Source organism: Brachyhypopomus gauderio, chromosome 5, assembly GCF_052324685.1.
Source record: "Brachyhypopomus gauderio isolate BG-103 chromosome 5, BGAUD_0.2, whole genome shotgun sequence".
In the NCBI taxonomy this organism is placed as follows: domain Eukaryota; kingdom Metazoa; phylum Chordata; class Actinopteri; order Gymnotiformes; family Hypopomidae; genus Brachyhypopomus; species Brachyhypopomus gauderio.
Window position 1 is genome coordinate 19,643,004 of NC_135215.1, and position 16,523 is coordinate 19,659,526.

At 44.6% G+C, this 16,523-nt stretch overlaps 1 protein-coding gene across 2 annotated transcripts; it reads right to left on the reverse strand.

The window, feature by feature from the left end:
- Positions 1–522: 522 nt before the first annotated feature.
- Positions 523–15,951, reverse strand: atf6b (activating transcription factor 6 beta). Of its 2 annotated transcripts, none has more exons than XM_077006274.1 (17): positions 15,674–15,951; positions 11,251–11,330; positions 10,839–10,920; positions 10,132–10,191; positions 9,924–10,000; positions 8,835–9,030; positions 7,545–7,706; positions 7,160–7,323; positions 6,462–6,641; positions 5,871–5,953; positions 5,500–5,700; positions 4,821–4,928; positions 4,002–4,101; positions 3,710–3,777; positions 3,519–3,618; positions 3,198–3,282; positions 523–2,849 (listed from the first exon to the last, which is right to left on the reverse strand). In XM_077006274.1, exons 1-17 carry the CDS (start codon positions 15,744–15,746, stop codon positions 2,584–2,586), a joined length of 2,085 nt encoding a protein of 694 aa, XP_076862389.1. In that variant the 5' UTR covers positions 15,747–15,951; the 3' UTR covers positions 523–2,583. The 2 variants fall into 2 exon arrangements, with proteins under 2 accessions (XP_076862389.1, XP_076862388.1); XM_077006273.1 differs by having other exon boundaries at positions 3,710–3,780.
- Between the last annotated feature and the right edge of the window lie 572 nt (positions 15,952–16,523).

Here is a 16,523-nt window from a genome sequence, read left to right on the forward strand (position 1 = left end):
CTTGAAAAATGGGACAGCGAATTTACTTTCCTAAAGAAGAGTAGAATGGGCCACAATTATGCGTTTTGTAAGATTTGTAGCTGCAATGTTAGTGTCTCTCACGGGGGAACGAACGATGTCCGTCAGCATGAAAAATCCATCAAGCACAATGCACGCAGCAAAAAGCGGAAATTTTCCCTTATTTTTAAATCAAAAACTAGACCGTTATGCTATTAGCGGATTAGCTAACGCCTCCTGAGTCTATAAGGGAGCGTGTCAAAACAGATCACCGCAGCTTCTGAGTCTGGAGTAAATCTGGGGTTTATTTTACAGCAGGTGAACCACTATAGTAAATACCTAGCCAACTCATAACACACACACACACCAACACCACTCAGCACCATACGGCTCCCATGGCAACACCTGCAGAGTAGTGTTGGCAGTTATATGAAACTGAGAACAGACCTCTCTCTCTTTCTCTCTCTCACACACACATGCAGAATCACACACATGATCACATACATCAAAAGACACAGGCAGATCTTGCTAGTTTATTATTTTATTTAGCAAATTCTTATATTTTCACTACTAAAAAAATAATAAAAAATAAAAACATAGTGGTTTAAAATCTTTATACAGCCAGGGGATGCAAATATATTTCAGGAAAATTTCATTAAATAATAAAAAAGTAAAAAAAAAAAAAAAAAATTTTGAAAATATTTACAATAAACTCTCACTGATAAAGCATCACATCTGTTTGTTTGTGTGTTTGTGTGTGTGTAAGAGCCCAACAGCTACAGGAATGTTTTCAGCCTGCAGACACCCTACTCTCAATGGGGCAGCAGGCGGTCCGGACCAGCCCTGGTGCTGGTCCTGGTGTCAGCTCCCTCCTGTCTAACGGGTTTAACTTACGACTGTTCAACACACTAGGCTTAACCTACGGATGTTCAGTCGAGTTGTGGCAAAACCAAAGTGCTATAATCACACCTGCATTCAACATCAGCAGTAGAGAAATCAGAAGACAAAGGCGATGTTCCTCACAATCAGAGGACACAGGTGGGTGTTTCTCAGGCTTCTGTGTGTCAGGACAGAGCACCAGAAGCAACACCGCACCACTCATGGAGTCCACTACAGCTCTCCAGCCAACTTGAAGACACCAACACTCACATCACACAGCTTGTCTTGAGCTACAGAACAAAAGCTCCCAAGACTCTAAACGCTTCAAAAAAAAAAAAAAATCGCACAAACTGAAAAACTACAAAAGAGTCTCCCTGGAATTACAACCAATCACAATTATTTACATGTAATCAAATCACAGGCTCAATGTATGCCCAGTGCAGCCATAAGTGTACATGTGTATGCATATGTACACAAACACATGCACACACACACACACACACACACACAAACACACAAACACACACCGCTCCTTCTGAATGTGAGGGGGCGTGAGCTGCAGGTCAGGACCTGCGCTGACAGTGGTCTTCATCCTCTAGTGTGTAGTACAGACCTTCGCGTCCACTACCAGGAGAACGCGGTTCTGCACTGGGGAAGAACGCCTGCCCTGCACATCCAGTAGGTGGCACAGTCAAGCTAAAAAAAATAAAAACCAAAACAACAAAACAAACTGTGTGTGTGTTATGTGGTGTCAGTGTGTGAGAGTTTATGTGAGGTGTCTGCATGTGTGTGAGATGTGTGTCTGTGCCAAGCCACTGGACTTCAGTCCAAAACAGAGCTAATGGTTCTGTGTGTGTGTCTGTACACATAGATACGCATGTTCACATTTCTAATGAAAGACGACCAAAGATTCACACATAACAGATATTTACATCCATCACATTCATACCATCTCATTAAATTATTACATTCTGATTCTGAGCATGTACACAATAAAAACTCAAAAAATAAAATAAAACAGAGGAAACACCAGAGCGCTGAGGATCAAAGCTGCAGACAAAATTACAGACTAAACTACAGCTGAAACAGAAATGAAACTGTCAGCACAAAAACGACTAAACACAGAACATACAATGACAACTGAAGATCTGACATTTGCTGTCTGGTGTTTCTGTGTGAGTGTGTGTGTGTGTGCTTATGCATATGTGTGTGTGCATGTGTGAGTGTGTGTACGCGTATGTGTGTGTGTGTGCATGAAAGTGTGAGCGCATGTGTGTGTACATGCATGTGCACGTGTGTGTGTGTGTGTGTGTGTGTCCGTCCACCACACAGTTCTCCAACATCATGTTTGCAGGGGTGTTTCAGGTCTGGAAGTGAAGCACCAAACCCCCATGCCAGGCCTCCTCCTGCTGCCCCAAACACACACACACACACGCATTCACGCATGCATGCACACACGCACGCACGCACGCACACGAATTGGGATGAATTTTCAGGTGCCTAAAATCCTCCACCATTCTCCACCTCTCTTTCTCCCTCTCTCTCTCTCTCACTCACTCACTCACTCACTCACTCACTCACTCACTCACTCACTCACTCACTCACTCACTCACTCACTCACTCACTCACTCACTCACTCACTCACTCACTCACTCACTCACTCACTCACTCACTCACTCACTCACACTCTCAGTTTTACTGTGCAGCTCACAGCGACCCTGCCTGACTTATCAGATATTCTGCCCCCCTCCTTTTGATGGGTAATGGTTGCCTTGACGACGAGGCCCCATTGCTGTGGTGCTGTCGGGTTTGGTTGCTGTGATGATGGTGCTGTGAGGGCGGAGTTGGGGGCGGGTCTCTGAGGGAAGGCGGGACAGCAGAAGCCTTGATGGGGATTATCCTGGTGTCCATCACTTCACAGTCCACCTGCATCATAAGCTCATACCCACCCTGAGTGGAGTTATACACAGACTCTACACACACACACACACACACACAATTACCCAATAGAAAAAACACGCACACAAACAGCCCATTACACGAGGGGGGGGGGGGGAGATAGAGAGAGAGAGAGAGAGAGAGAGAGAGAGAAAGGCAGAGAGAGAGAGAGAGGGCAAAGTAGTGAATTACTAAAATTTAATTAAACAAAAGGACAAATGAGTCAATGAGAAAAACCCTTCCAGTCTGATCAGTTCTGCACTAGGGTGACTACTTTAATACAACATTACTGTTCATAAAATCAAACAGACATGAATGAATCAATGAGTTATTGTTTTTAAAGCCAGTTTTCAAACATGACGTTGTTGTTTTGAGGATCTTACCGTTGACAGTCATAGCAGGCATGACAAGAGACATCTTAGGCCGACTGGTTTTATTATGACTTATAGCAGGAAGAAGCAGGTGATCCTAAGAAAGAGAGACAAACCAAAAAGAAACACAGACAGATGAGAGAGAGAGAGAGAGAGAGAGAGAGAAACAAACAGACAGAGAGAGAAACACATACACACATACAGGCACAGATACAGAGAGACACAGAGAGATACGCACACAGGCATAGAGAGTGAGTGTGAGAGTGAGAGAGAGAGAGAGACATAGCCACAGAGACAGAGAGAGAGACACACACACAGAGAGATGGATCTTACCCGTCTGAAGGACACCACATAGAACGTGTCCTCACGGCGGTCTATGGCATCCAGGAAGTCGCTGTAGCTTACCTCTGGCCCAGACAGCAGCTGCAGCTGACTGAAAGCCAAATCAAGCAGATTAGATCAGTACCATTCAATGGATTAGGATAATGTAATGGCTGCTGGGAAACGTAGTCCCCTCACCATACCTCTCAATGGAGCGGTGAGCAGCGATGGGCAGGTACCTGGAGAAATTGGTCTTTCTGTGCTGGGCTTTCTGCTGATAGAAAACAAATGTAGCACTCGTACACATACACAGACCAACCAGCTGAAATAGACCAGCTGAAACAGACCAGCTCTGGTCAGGTTGCAGTCGAGCCTGGGGGCGGGGTCAGGTTTGAGTCGAGCGAGGGGGGCAGGGTAAGGTTGGAGTGGGGCGGGTGGGCGTGCGGAAGTAGGTCAGGTTAGACACACAAGTAAGTAAGTGCTGTGGTTTCACACCTGAGCTATTTTAGCCTTCTGCACAATTTTTGGTTTCCCACCAGATTTCTTCCTGTCAATCTGATGGCGATGAACCCAACCACGCAATTCATCAGCCAGCCTGAGGAAGAGAGGAGATCATGTGAATCATGTGAGGAGAAAAGAGACTCCCTCAGATAAACGTCTACGTTAAAGCTCCTTTAACACAAACTGACAACAGGTCTATGTGTTTGCACCATTAACCTGATTCTTTCCTGAAGCTAAATGCAGAGTTTACACACAGGGAGACAAAGATATGGCTGATATAGCACAACAGAAGCAGAGTTCAACTGTGACAATCATGATTAACACCACACCCGTACTAAACACCAATCAGAAAAACAATCCTGCTTAACACCACACTCGTACTAAACACCAATCAGAAAAACAATCCTGCTTAACACCACACCCGTACTAAACACCAATCAGAAAAACAATCCTGCTTAACACCACACCCGTACTAAACACCAATCAGAAAAACAATCCTGCTTAACACCACACCCGTACTAAACACCAATCAGAAAAACAATCCTGCTTAACACCACACCCGTACTAAACACCAATCAGAAAAACAATCCTGCTTAACACCACACCCGTACTAAACACCAATCACAAAAACAATCCTGCTTAACACCACACCCGTACTAAACACCAATCAGAAAAACAATCCTGCTGAACACCACACCCGTACTAAACACCAATCAGAAAGGACCCAGAGCTGTGACAATCCTGATTAACACTACACCCATACTAAACACCAATCAGAAAAAACAGTGCTGTGACCTCCGTTTCCATGCTGACCTGAGAGACTCTGAGCGGTTGAACTGTCTGCAGTCGGAGGAGGAGAAAAGACGATCGATGTCCTGCAGGACCAGATCCTTCACGTCGCTGAACACACCGCTCACATTCCTGAGGACAGGGAAGAGTCTCGAACCACACGTTTGCCTGATGTCCAATGTTATGGTTCTGAGTTAACACTGAAGTGTCTCTGAACTTGCGTATCTAGCGTTGATTCTGAGTTACCACTGAAGAGTGTCTCTAAACTTACGTCTCTAGCGTTATGTTTCTGAGTTAACACTGAAGTGTGTCTCTAAACTTATGTCTCTAGCATTATGTTTCTGAGTTAACACTGAAGAGTGTCTCTAAACGTACGTCTCTAATATTGTTTCTGAGTTAACACTGAAGAGTGTCTCTAAACTTATGTCTCTAGCATTATGTTTCTGAGTTAACACTGAAGAGTGTCTCTAAACGTACGTCTCTAATATTGTTTCTGAGTTAACACTGAAGAGTGTCACTAATAACATAACATAACATAACATAACATAAATTACGTCCCTAATGTTATGTTTCTGAGATGACAGGGAGGGGAATCTCTAACCCTTACATGTGTGACTGAAGTCTGAGGATGTTTCTGAGATGACAGGACACTGATTTAGTTTTTGTGTTCACTGCATCTGTTCTGTAGGCACGCTGGACCCACCTGAGATGAAACAGGTCAATGTTCTCTCTCTCCTCCTCCCCCCTCCACCTGTCCTGTTCTCCACCCTCCTGTGAGCCATTCTGCAGGACTGGCTGGTTCACTGTGGCGGCAGCTGGGTCCTCGGTGTGTTCCAGCAGGTGTCGACCTGTGTGAATGACGGCAGCGTCCTGGAGAGCAGGGCTGACCTTCATGTCTGTGATGCTAGGAGACAGGACGAGGAGGGCAGGACTCAGACAGCTGAGCTGGTGGGACTCAGGGTGCAGAGCTGTCCCACCCTGTGGTGTGTGGGATGTGTGTGTGGGGTGTGTGGACAGTGGGGGGGTAACAGGTGTGTACGGTGTGTATGATAGGTCTCGTGCAGGTGTGTGTACCTGACTGGAGCAAAGGTGAAGGTGATGAAGAGCAGGAGTGCCATCACACACACCGCCCTCTTATTATTGCCCGACTCTCCAGCCTGGTGCAGAAAATCACCCAAAGATTTACAAGATGATAAACACCCACCCACCCACATAACCACACCCACATAAACACACCCACATAACCACACTCACATAACCACACCCTCCTTCACCCACCCACCCACACCTCCTTAACCCACCCATCCTCATAACCACACCCACATAAACACACCCACCCACATGACCACACCCACCATAACCCACCCACCCACATAACCACACTTCCTTAACCCACCCATCCTCATAACCACACCTGCCTTCACCAACCCACCCACATAACCACACCCACATGAATCCACCCACCCACATAACCACATCTCCTTAACCCACCCACACACCCTCATAACCACACCGACCTTCACCCACCCTGATAACCACACCCACCCACCCTCATAACCACACCCACCCACCCTCATAACCACACCCACTTTTACCCACCCACCCTCATAACCACACCCACCTATATCCACCCACCCTCATAACCACACCCACACTCCCACACACCTCCTTCCCAGCCAGGCGGAGGCGGAGGGCCTGGTTCTCTCTACGCAGACGTTCATTCTCCTGCTGTGCCTCACGCAGCTGCGTCTCCAGGTTCTGCAGATACTCCTTCTTCTTCCTACGGCTCTGACATGCCGACTCCCTGTTCTTGATCATCCGCTGCTGACGCTTTAGCACCTTCATCTGAGGAAGAGGAGGAAGAGGAAAGTCATTAGATGGAGTTGGATGTAGGTGTCTAGGTGAGTCGAAGAATTCACTGGACATCAAGTGTGGGGACATCTCACACACTGAGATCATACAGTCACTCATCAGGGTGTGTGAGGTTACATGGGGTGTATAAAGTTTGTGGGATGACTGAGCTCTTGGTAATTAAAATCTCTTGGTAATTAAAATCTCTTGGTATTTTTAATCTCTTGGTAATTTTAATCTCTTGGTATTTTTAATCTCTTGGTAATTTTTTTGAGAGAGAGCGAGAGCGACAGAGTGAGAGTGAGAGAAAGTGAGAGAGAGGGAGGGGGGGGGGACGTCATTGTTAGTTTTGTAAGGAGCGGATAAATTAAAAAGTAAATTTTTTCCCCATTTAAATGCTTTCACAAACATGTCTGTAGCCTGTTCCACCAGGTTATCGATACAGCAATGTAAAGCGCATGTATGCCTGATATTTGACATACTCAAACACACATCCTTGGGGTGGTACTTACGTCGATGTCACTGCAGTTGTTGCCAGGCAGAGCAGATGCAGGGATGATGGGTTTGGCAGGGGGCGGGGCTGTTGGGCTGGTGCAGTGTGGAATGCTGGGAGATACAGGCTCCATCTTCACGATGGGTTGAGCAGAGCTCAGACACACCGACTGAGACAGCACCACTGCAAGTACAGCACAGCAAACACATCACAGCACAGCACAGCACAGCACAGCATAACACAGCACAGCACAGCACATCACAGCAAATCACATCACAGCACAACACAACACAACACAACACAACACAACACAGCACAGTACATCATAACACAACACAGCACAACACAGCACATATTGCTAAATATATGTTATATTAGTGCGGACGTGTCCCAGCGTGGCTGACCGGGGGTGCGGTCGATGGCGGGCACAGGTACGTTCTGCAGGATCAAGGCCTTGGCAGGACTGCGGGATGGAGGCAGCGCGCTCACACACACCGGACGAGGCTGCAACAGAGGTTTAGAGCTCAGGATGGAGCTCGCCTTCAGAACAGCTGCTGCTGAGGCCCCTGCGCGCGCGCACACACACACACACACACACACACACACACACACACACACACACACACACACACACCACGAGTGAACACCATGAGTGTCATAGTGATTATTACTGACTGGATATCCTCATGAGAATTTTGTGGAGAATATAAACAGTGGGAAAGAAAATCTTCTCCTAAGACCGGAAACTGTTGTAAGTTCCAGAACATGTGAACCCAGCCCCCAACACCAGGACCACGGTGAACCCCGCTCTCAACACCAGGACCACGGTGAACCCCGCTCTCAACACCAGGACCACGGTGAGCCCTGCTGCCAACACCAGGACCACAGTGAAAAGACTCCAGCTTAAAAGACTCATGATTTGACTTATGCATAACTGACTCGTGACTGGTGAAATTTAAGCATAGGAGAAAACCAAGAATGGAAACAATAAATTTTTCTATTTCACCTCAAGTGAGTATATAGCCCAACAGTTCTGACACGGTCACACGTGAGTGTCTAGCCCAACAGTTCTGACACGGTCACACGTGAGTGTCTAGCCCAACGGGTCTGACACGGTCACACGTGAGTGTCTAGCCCAACGGTTCTGACACGGTCACACGTGAGTGTCTAGCCCAACGGGTCTGACACGGTCACACGTGAGTGTCTAGCCCAACGGTTCTGACACGGTCACACGTGAGTGTCTAGCCCAACGGGTCTGACACGGTCACACGTGAGTGTCTAGCCCAACAGTTCTGACACGGTCACACGTGAGTGTCTAGCCCAACGGGTCTGACACGGTCACACGTGAGTGTCTAGCCCAACGGGTCTGACACGGTCACACGTGAGTGTCTAGCCCAACGGTTCTGACACGGTCACATGCAGGACCTGCTTCATTATCTTATTTTTATGTTGTAGTTTGCGGCTGAGATTAAATTCTGCAGAGGCACAACCAGCACCTCTAACCACCAACCTTGGGCACAAAAGTCTCGAGTTTGCAAACAGCATCAGTGGTTAATACCACGGCTAATTCCACATCACTGTAAGCAGCAAAGCGTTTCCAGGTTTTGTAACTACACACACCATTGGAGACAAGGAGGAGCCTGAATGGATATGTGTACACTTGAGGTTTTGTATTCAGGACATTGTGTGTTTACCTGTGGTCTGACTGTCCAGGCCGTTGATTGTGTGTGTACTTGTGTGTGTCTGGGTTGCCGTGGGACCAGGAAGTGGGGGTTGGGGCTGGGAAGGGGCAGCAGTTGCTACAGTAACCTCCATGGCACCCAGTGGGGGGGAAAGGACATCTCCGTACATGTAGGGTGGAGTGGGGGGGTTCTCCCCCTTCACCAATACCTAAGAGAGTGGGCGGGGCAGAGAGGGAGAGACAGAGAGTGAGGGAGAACAGGATGTTTGCTTAGCTGTAGGACCAGTAGAAGAAGTTAAAATAAACACCTCAGACCATGTGTTTGTGTAAACACAAATATAGATTAAACACCACAGCCTGTGGTACACAGATACATAGATTAAACAGCGTAGCCCGATTGTTTGTGTAAACACATACATAGATATATAGACATGTGTGTGCATAAATGTGTGTGTATGTGTGTGTGTGTGTGTGTGTGTGTGTGTGTATCTGAGTTTCAAGTAAGGACAGTGGTGTGCGTGTGTGTGTGTATGTGTGTGTGTGTGTGTATGGGGTTCAGGCAAGGACAGTGGGGTGTGTGTGTGTATCTGAGTTTCAAGTAAGGACAGTGGTGTGTGTGTGTGTGTGTGTGTGTGTGTGTGTGTGTGTGTGTGTGTGTGTGTGTGTGTGTGTGTGTGTGTGTGTGTGTGTGAATGTGTGTGTGTGTGTGTTATTGTATACCTGGGTTTCAGGTAAGGACAGTGGTGTGCGTGTGTGTGTATGTGTGTGTGTGTTTGTGTGTGTGTTATTGTATACCTGGGTTTCAGGTAAGGACAGTGGTGTGTGTGGTGTGTGTGGTGTGTGTGTGTGTGTGTGTGTGTATGTGTGTGTGTGTTTGTGTGTGTGTGTGTGTGTGTGTGTTGTGTGTGTGTGTGTGTGTGTGTGTGTGTGTGTGTGTGTGTGTGTGTGTGTGTGTGTGTGTGTGTGTGTGGTGTGTGTGGTGTGTGTGGTGTGTGTGTGTGTGTGTGTGTGTGTGTGTGTGTGTGTGTGTGTGTGTGTGTGTGTGTGTGTGTGTGTGTGTGTGTGTGTGTGTGAATGTGTATGTGTGTGTGTTATTGTATACCTGGGTTTCAGGTAAGGACAGTGAGCTGTCTGTGGGAGAGGAAGAAGGAGATGGCGGTTCTGCCTTCACTTGGAACACTGCAACACACACACACACACACACACAATTTATATATGTACATATGAACCACATAAACAATTCTGAAAGACGCATGCACATGTTCACACACACGCTCATGCACATTGAGGACAGGGGAGAAGACACTCACACATGTCCACAGGGAGGGGCTGCGTTATTGTCAGATCCTCTTTTAAGACAGCCGTGTCACCTGGAGAGGGAGAGGGATTCTTCATTTGTGTCAGAGCAGTGGAGAGCATACCCTGCACCCCTGAGTGTTAGACAGCACTGAACACATCACACTAACACACTAACACTAACCATAACTTTAACCCTAACCTTAGTCCTAACCTAAGGCTTTAAATGGAACAGAACAATGAAACGCTTTAGGTTTGGAAACGTTTTTTATATTCTACATGTATTATATCAATGCATGGCACATGCAAAAAAATATAACATATAGATATATATTGTGCATTAAAAATAAATCTACATTTCACCCAAACTACAGAATCACAGCCTCACAATGTTTTAAATGAAAAAGTATCAGTTCAGTATCAATGTCAGGTGATTTTCAATACAAGATCTCGGTATTGGATCAGTACAGGAAACATGGATCAGGTTTGTTTAGGGCCGTGTTCAGGTTTGGTTAGGGCCGTGTTCATCACTATCTGAGATGAAGCATACGCTAGCACAATGTAATTAGTGTGATGCTAACTGAAGAACACTATCAATTATTAAACAGTCAGGTCAGTCAGTTCATTGTTCAGTTAACATGTTCAACAGTATTCTGGAAAAACAGATCATTGTTTAACATCTAGTCATTTGGGGTTAATCCTATGGTAAGAATTAATTTACCTGTTAGCAGATTGTCTTCCAGGTGTTTCCATGGTGACGTGGGGTTGTCAGGGTCAAGGGTCAGGACAAGGTCATTGTCAAGCTGTGGGAAAGGAAAGAATACAATACAACCACTCTGTAGATAATGTCTGCATGAAAAATGTAGTATGTACGTAGTATGTATGACTGTAGTATGTATGAATGTAGTATGTATGAATGTTCACACACAGTAGGCTTAAATCATGGAGACCTGAGGGTCCACCCTGACACAACTCAAATTTTACTGCAAGTAATGAATCCGTGTAACATTAACTGATTTCTTGAGGCTGAGATGGAGGTGTGTGTGTGTGTGTGTGTGTGTGTGTGTGTGTGTGTGTGTGTGTGTGTGTGTGTGTGTGTGTGTGTGTGTGTGTTCGTGGGCGTGTGTACTCACCGACGTGTCATATTTCAGTCCTCTGTTGAAGTCCCTCTCCTCTCCCTCTTCCATACTCTCACACTGATATAGACATGCATCTGTGGAGTGGAGCTGCTGTTAGAACAGGAAGGAACTCTAAACGCATCTCTAGGAGAAGCAGGTTGTAGCTGAAGGTGAATTACTGTCCCTCTCAGTATCCTGACCTCAAAATACAATATACACTCACACATGAATACACATGAATGAACCATGTGTAGGTTCACACACACAACACGTATTCTGTAAACACACACACACACACACGCACACACACACTCACTTCCACAACCCCCACCTCACTTCTACACTGACAGTGCAGTGACAATGTTCATAGATGAAGGTTCACTGAATGAGAGATATAATGACTCTATGATTTCTCCATTAGTTTTTACTCAGTACAGAAGTCAAACAGAAGTAAACATATTCTCTTGACGCCAACATTCTTTTATACTTATAGTCACCATTTAATTTCAAACTCAACGGAAGCCAAACAGTGTAACAGTCCTATCACTTAGGGACTATACTTCTTCAAGGAGCTTCTGTGTGGGGAAAATAATGTTACCTACTTGAAGCTACTTCAAGAAATCTACGTAGGTCACAGTTTATTTATTTGACTCACAGACCGCTGCACAGTATCACTCTCTTGTTGGTCATAAATGCCTATAAAATGTACTACTGGAGTATAAAAATGTTTGGGAATCTTATACTGATGATATGGTATGACATCAGAATATATACTCCACTGTACGCCATTAGGAGTTCACCACCAATCTGAATGTTTTAGATGTTGTGATTGCTGATGGCTGTGTGCTGCCATCTCTCTGCTGATCCCAGGCATAAACACCTTTGTGCAAATTAATGTGAGAGAATGACAACACCTGAAAACATTGTGATTATTGTTTAACTAATGTATTATGAAGGTACAGTTTGTTCTCATATTCTGATGACTGCATATAGGTATTCAATTATGTTTTTATAGTAAAGTAACTGAATAATGTATGGTAGTGTAGGTTTCAGTTTAAGAGCAAGTTAATGTACAGTACAAAGATTTCGGTGAAACACCGGCCATATAGTTTCCATCGTTGTGATGGTGTTTACTTATTTCTTACTGGGTGTTCTTAGTAGTTGATTTCATTTCAACTCAAGTAGACTAAATAAATCCTAAATGAACCTACATTGCCAAAAAAACTAAGACAACAGGTCTATTGTACAAAACCTAAGACAACAGGTCTAGTGTACAAAACCTAAGACAACAGGTCTAGTCTACAAAACCTAAGACAACAAGTTTAGTGTACAAAACCTAAGACAACAGGTCTAATGTACAAAACCTAAGACAACAGGGGGGTATTCCAGAAAGCGGGTTTAACAAACTCAAAACTTAACCCTGAACTCTGAGTTGTCTTACCCCGATCTGACATACTCAGAGTTTTCGGTTCCAAAACGGCTGATCGGAGTTAAAGTAATCAGGGTCGCTCAACTCTGAGTAGGTTGATCCAGACAGAAGCGCGTTCACGTGTAACTATGAAAGGCATTCTTAATGGAACGCAGATAAATAGGATTTATCATGGACTTAAACGCGAAAATCAGCCAAGCATCGTATTTCCACTGTAGCTTGAAGTATTAATGACTGCGTATGCAGAATATTTAGATATTATTAAACATAAATGTAATACTGCGGTAGCTGCTAGAGAAAGGCAGTCAGCATGTCAAAAAATTGCCAACAGAGTTAATGCGTGAGTGAAAATGATATTTTTATATTTAGCAGAAGGGTGCGATTATATTATTATTTTCTCCACCTTTATAATACTATATTGAGTTTTTAAATATTTTTTTAATTGAACACTTACTAATTCCAGGTCTAATCTTAGTGGTGTGAAACACACATGGCATCAGACAAAAATGAAGTATAAGAATATATTATATAATATAAAGTGGTATGGCTGTACATAACTATATCTTATTTTTAAAATATATTCTAAAATATATTTATTTACAGGAAAAATGAAATAATGAAACATAACAGTGAGTTTGACTGTAATGTATATTAAAAGGTTACAAGGTGGATGGTGGGGTGGGTGGTGGTGGTGCATGATTTAATGTGAAAGCAGTGATTGCAGATGGAGTCTCTGACAATTCCACCATCTCTGTTGTCACCCACATGCACGTAAGGTTCCTCATCTGTGGGCATGTCAGAGATGGTAGGCTGTCACTCTTCCTGGATGGTTGCAATGTTGTATAATACCACATATGCCATTATTATGTGGCACGCCCTATCAGGGGTTACTCTGAGCCCCTTCAGGCACTGGAACCTGGCCTTGAGGATTCCTAGGGTCATTTAAATTCTTGCCCTGGTTTTGCTGTGGGCCTGATTGTAGCGGGACTGTGGTCCAGGTGCAGGATCTGAATAGGGAGTCATAAGGTAGGCCTATAGGACAGGCAGGGATACCCACTAGGTTTGCAATGATTTAACTATTACACTGCATGTGAATAACTAGCATAACTACCTCAGGCCTACTCTGTTCAGATTTGTTGTACAATGTGGAATCATACACGGATCCTGGCCATCTGGCTTCAACATTTGTGATGAGGTGGGAAACATCACATATGATCTTGATGGGGAGTACTGTCAGTTACAATAGCTACATTATTTTTGTTACCATTAAAGATAAGTACATTATTCATTAAGTATTATAAAGGTTAGTACCTGTACATTAATGCTATGGATGGATTTTCTGTTTATGTAATCGCCTTCATGTTCTAATGGTAGGTTCCATCAATGCAGCCAATCACTCTAGGAAATCCTTAAAATGTAAATGAAATGACGTTTGTTATATACTGCTTCTCCTTTGCTTAATTTCTTTATTGTCCGTGTGAATTAAAGACAAACCAACGATGCTGTGGAATTCCTCTTTGATGTCCATAACTGGCTTATGCCCAGGAAACACCACAGAACTGGGCACTAGTCGTTTTAATGCTAGACATACTTTTCGGACAGACCGACATACAGTAGCTTTGCAGACAGATTTTGCATCTCCTACACTATAAAAAAAACTTCCACTAGCAAAAAACGAAGAGCGATGTATAAAAATCTGGAGAGAATTTAGGGCTGATCCGCGATGTGTAATATTTGAAATGTGACGCTTAATTAATAATGTTATTGATGTAAGTAATGGATTGTGCTGAAAAAACGATAACGTTCATTAAAAAATAATCCGAAAATGATAGTAGGCCTATGTCTATTCGGGGTTTTATAAGGCGTTCCCGACGAAGAGCTCGGCGAATAAACTGAGCTTCAATATCCACATGATCCCCGAAGAAAGGACACGTCATGATGACGTGTTTGTAACTCTGGTTCAGGTCCAAGTTAACCTGTCAGCGAGCAGGTTAGCTTCAGAGCTATAGTAACTGACTCAGGTTCTCTTTAAGCTTGGTTTCTGGAACGGAAAACATTGAGTTTCCGTAAATTCTGAGTTAACTTACCCAGTTTTCTCGCTTAACCCGCTTCTTGGAATACCCCCCAGGTCTAATGTACAAAACCTAAGACAACAGGTCTAGCCTAGTGTACAAAACCTAAGACAACAGGTCTAGTGTACAAAACCTAAGACAACAGGTCTAGTGTACAAAACCTAAGACAACAGGACTAGTGTACAAAACCTAAGACAACAGGTCTAATGTACAAAACCTAAGACAACAGGTCTAGTGTACAAAACCTAAGACAACAGGTCTAATGTACAAAACCTAAGACAACAGGTCTAATGTACAAAACCTAAGACAACAGGTCTAATGTACAAAACCTAAAACAACAGGTCTAGTGTACAAAACCTAAGACAATAGGTCTAGTGTACAAAACCTAAGACAACAGGTCTAGTGTACAAAACCTAAGACAACAGGTCTAGTGTACAAAACCTAAGACAACAGGACTAGTGTACAAAACCTAAGACAACAGGACTAGTGTACAAAACCTAAGACAACAGGTTTGCGGCTGATCGTAACCATGCAACCGGTTGGCTCGCGAGCGGTGTGTTCTGGGGTCAAAGGTCACGCCCGACAGCGCGGACAGATGCGGCCGCCGTGGTGTCCGTTTATCATACAGCTTCCTGGCCTGAAGCCGCAATGACGGACCTGCTTTGATGCTGCTGGCCAGCAATCGCCGGGGGCTTGTGCCGAGTGGCCACTTTGCTCACATCAATCCTTTAAACCTTCCTGTATTCTGGCGTCAGCCCGCACGCATTAGGTAGTGTTTAATAAATACTAATAAAGTGTTTACTACATACGCCCGCATCTCCGGCGTTAGATGGCCATTTTAGCCCACATCACCCTGTTCATTCAACACATTTAATCTCAAAATACGGAAGTAGTGGGTCCGGAGGCCGCGCACGTTGCAGCAGCGTGACCGTCTTACCCCAGTCTTCGCTGGTGAGGAGGTTATCGGCGAAGAAGCGGCTGTCCAGGTCCGACAGCAGCTCCGCAGTCATGTCCGCACAGTCCCGGCCACACCGACCCCGCTAGCTGCGCATCAATCCACGGGAGAGATGGACTTAAGTGTAAAGGCCTGGATGACCAGTCGGTATGTTCGAGGGATAAATGTGGACAATGTTGGTGAAATGTCCACAATTGTTTATTTACACTTTCACAATTCTACTTGTCATACCACACCGCTACACATCTGACACAGATAAGGAAATTTTATTTCCTGGAAAAACGGTCGTCCTCGTTTTTTCGACAGCAACCAATCGAAGCGTAGATATTTTGATTGATCGTCGCCACGACCATTCAAATGCTTGGAGAACCATCATTGGACGACAGCTTAGCCAATGGTTGATCAAAACAGGAGAAAGGCGGGTTTTAATCATGCTCTTGTCCAATGATAAAATACTACTTTTGAGTTACAGTCAACTAAGCCAATCATACTGAATTATTTCACTCTTTACATAAGATAGACGTTGACGTTGACCTACGAAAATATTACCACGCTTTATCATACCCGCAAGCGTTAAAATGCTTACAGTATGTCCACCTCGTTTTAATCAAATTGTGTTTTATAAATGGCCTTTCCAAAATCAAAAGGCCTTAAATCTACTTTGCGTCACAGTGTTAATAACATAATGCAGCGTTTCTGTTTATGGTGATAAAAGTAACGCTAGCTACATAACGCCCGTCGTTTCAGCGTGCTCCATTTTGCAGGTTAGGATCTTGCGTCACTTGTCACTTCACTACGCAACTGTGTGTGTGTGTGTGTGTGCTCCAGTATC

Bases quoted from the DNA above. Each gene is read 5' to 3' on its own strand.
- atf6b (XM_077006273.1), bottom strand. From the start codon at position 15,746: ATGACTGCGGAGCTGCTGTCGGACCTGGACAGCCGCTTCTTCGCCGAT. The intron at 7,707-8,834 runs GTAAACACACAA...GCGCGCGCGCAG, and splicing joins CCTGGACAGTCAGACCACAG to GGGCCTCAGCAGCAGCTGTT. The intron at 5,954-6,461 runs GTGTGTGGGAGT...TTTCTGCACCAG, and splicing joins TCCGCCTGGCTGGGAAGGAG to GCTGGAGAGTCGGGCAATAA.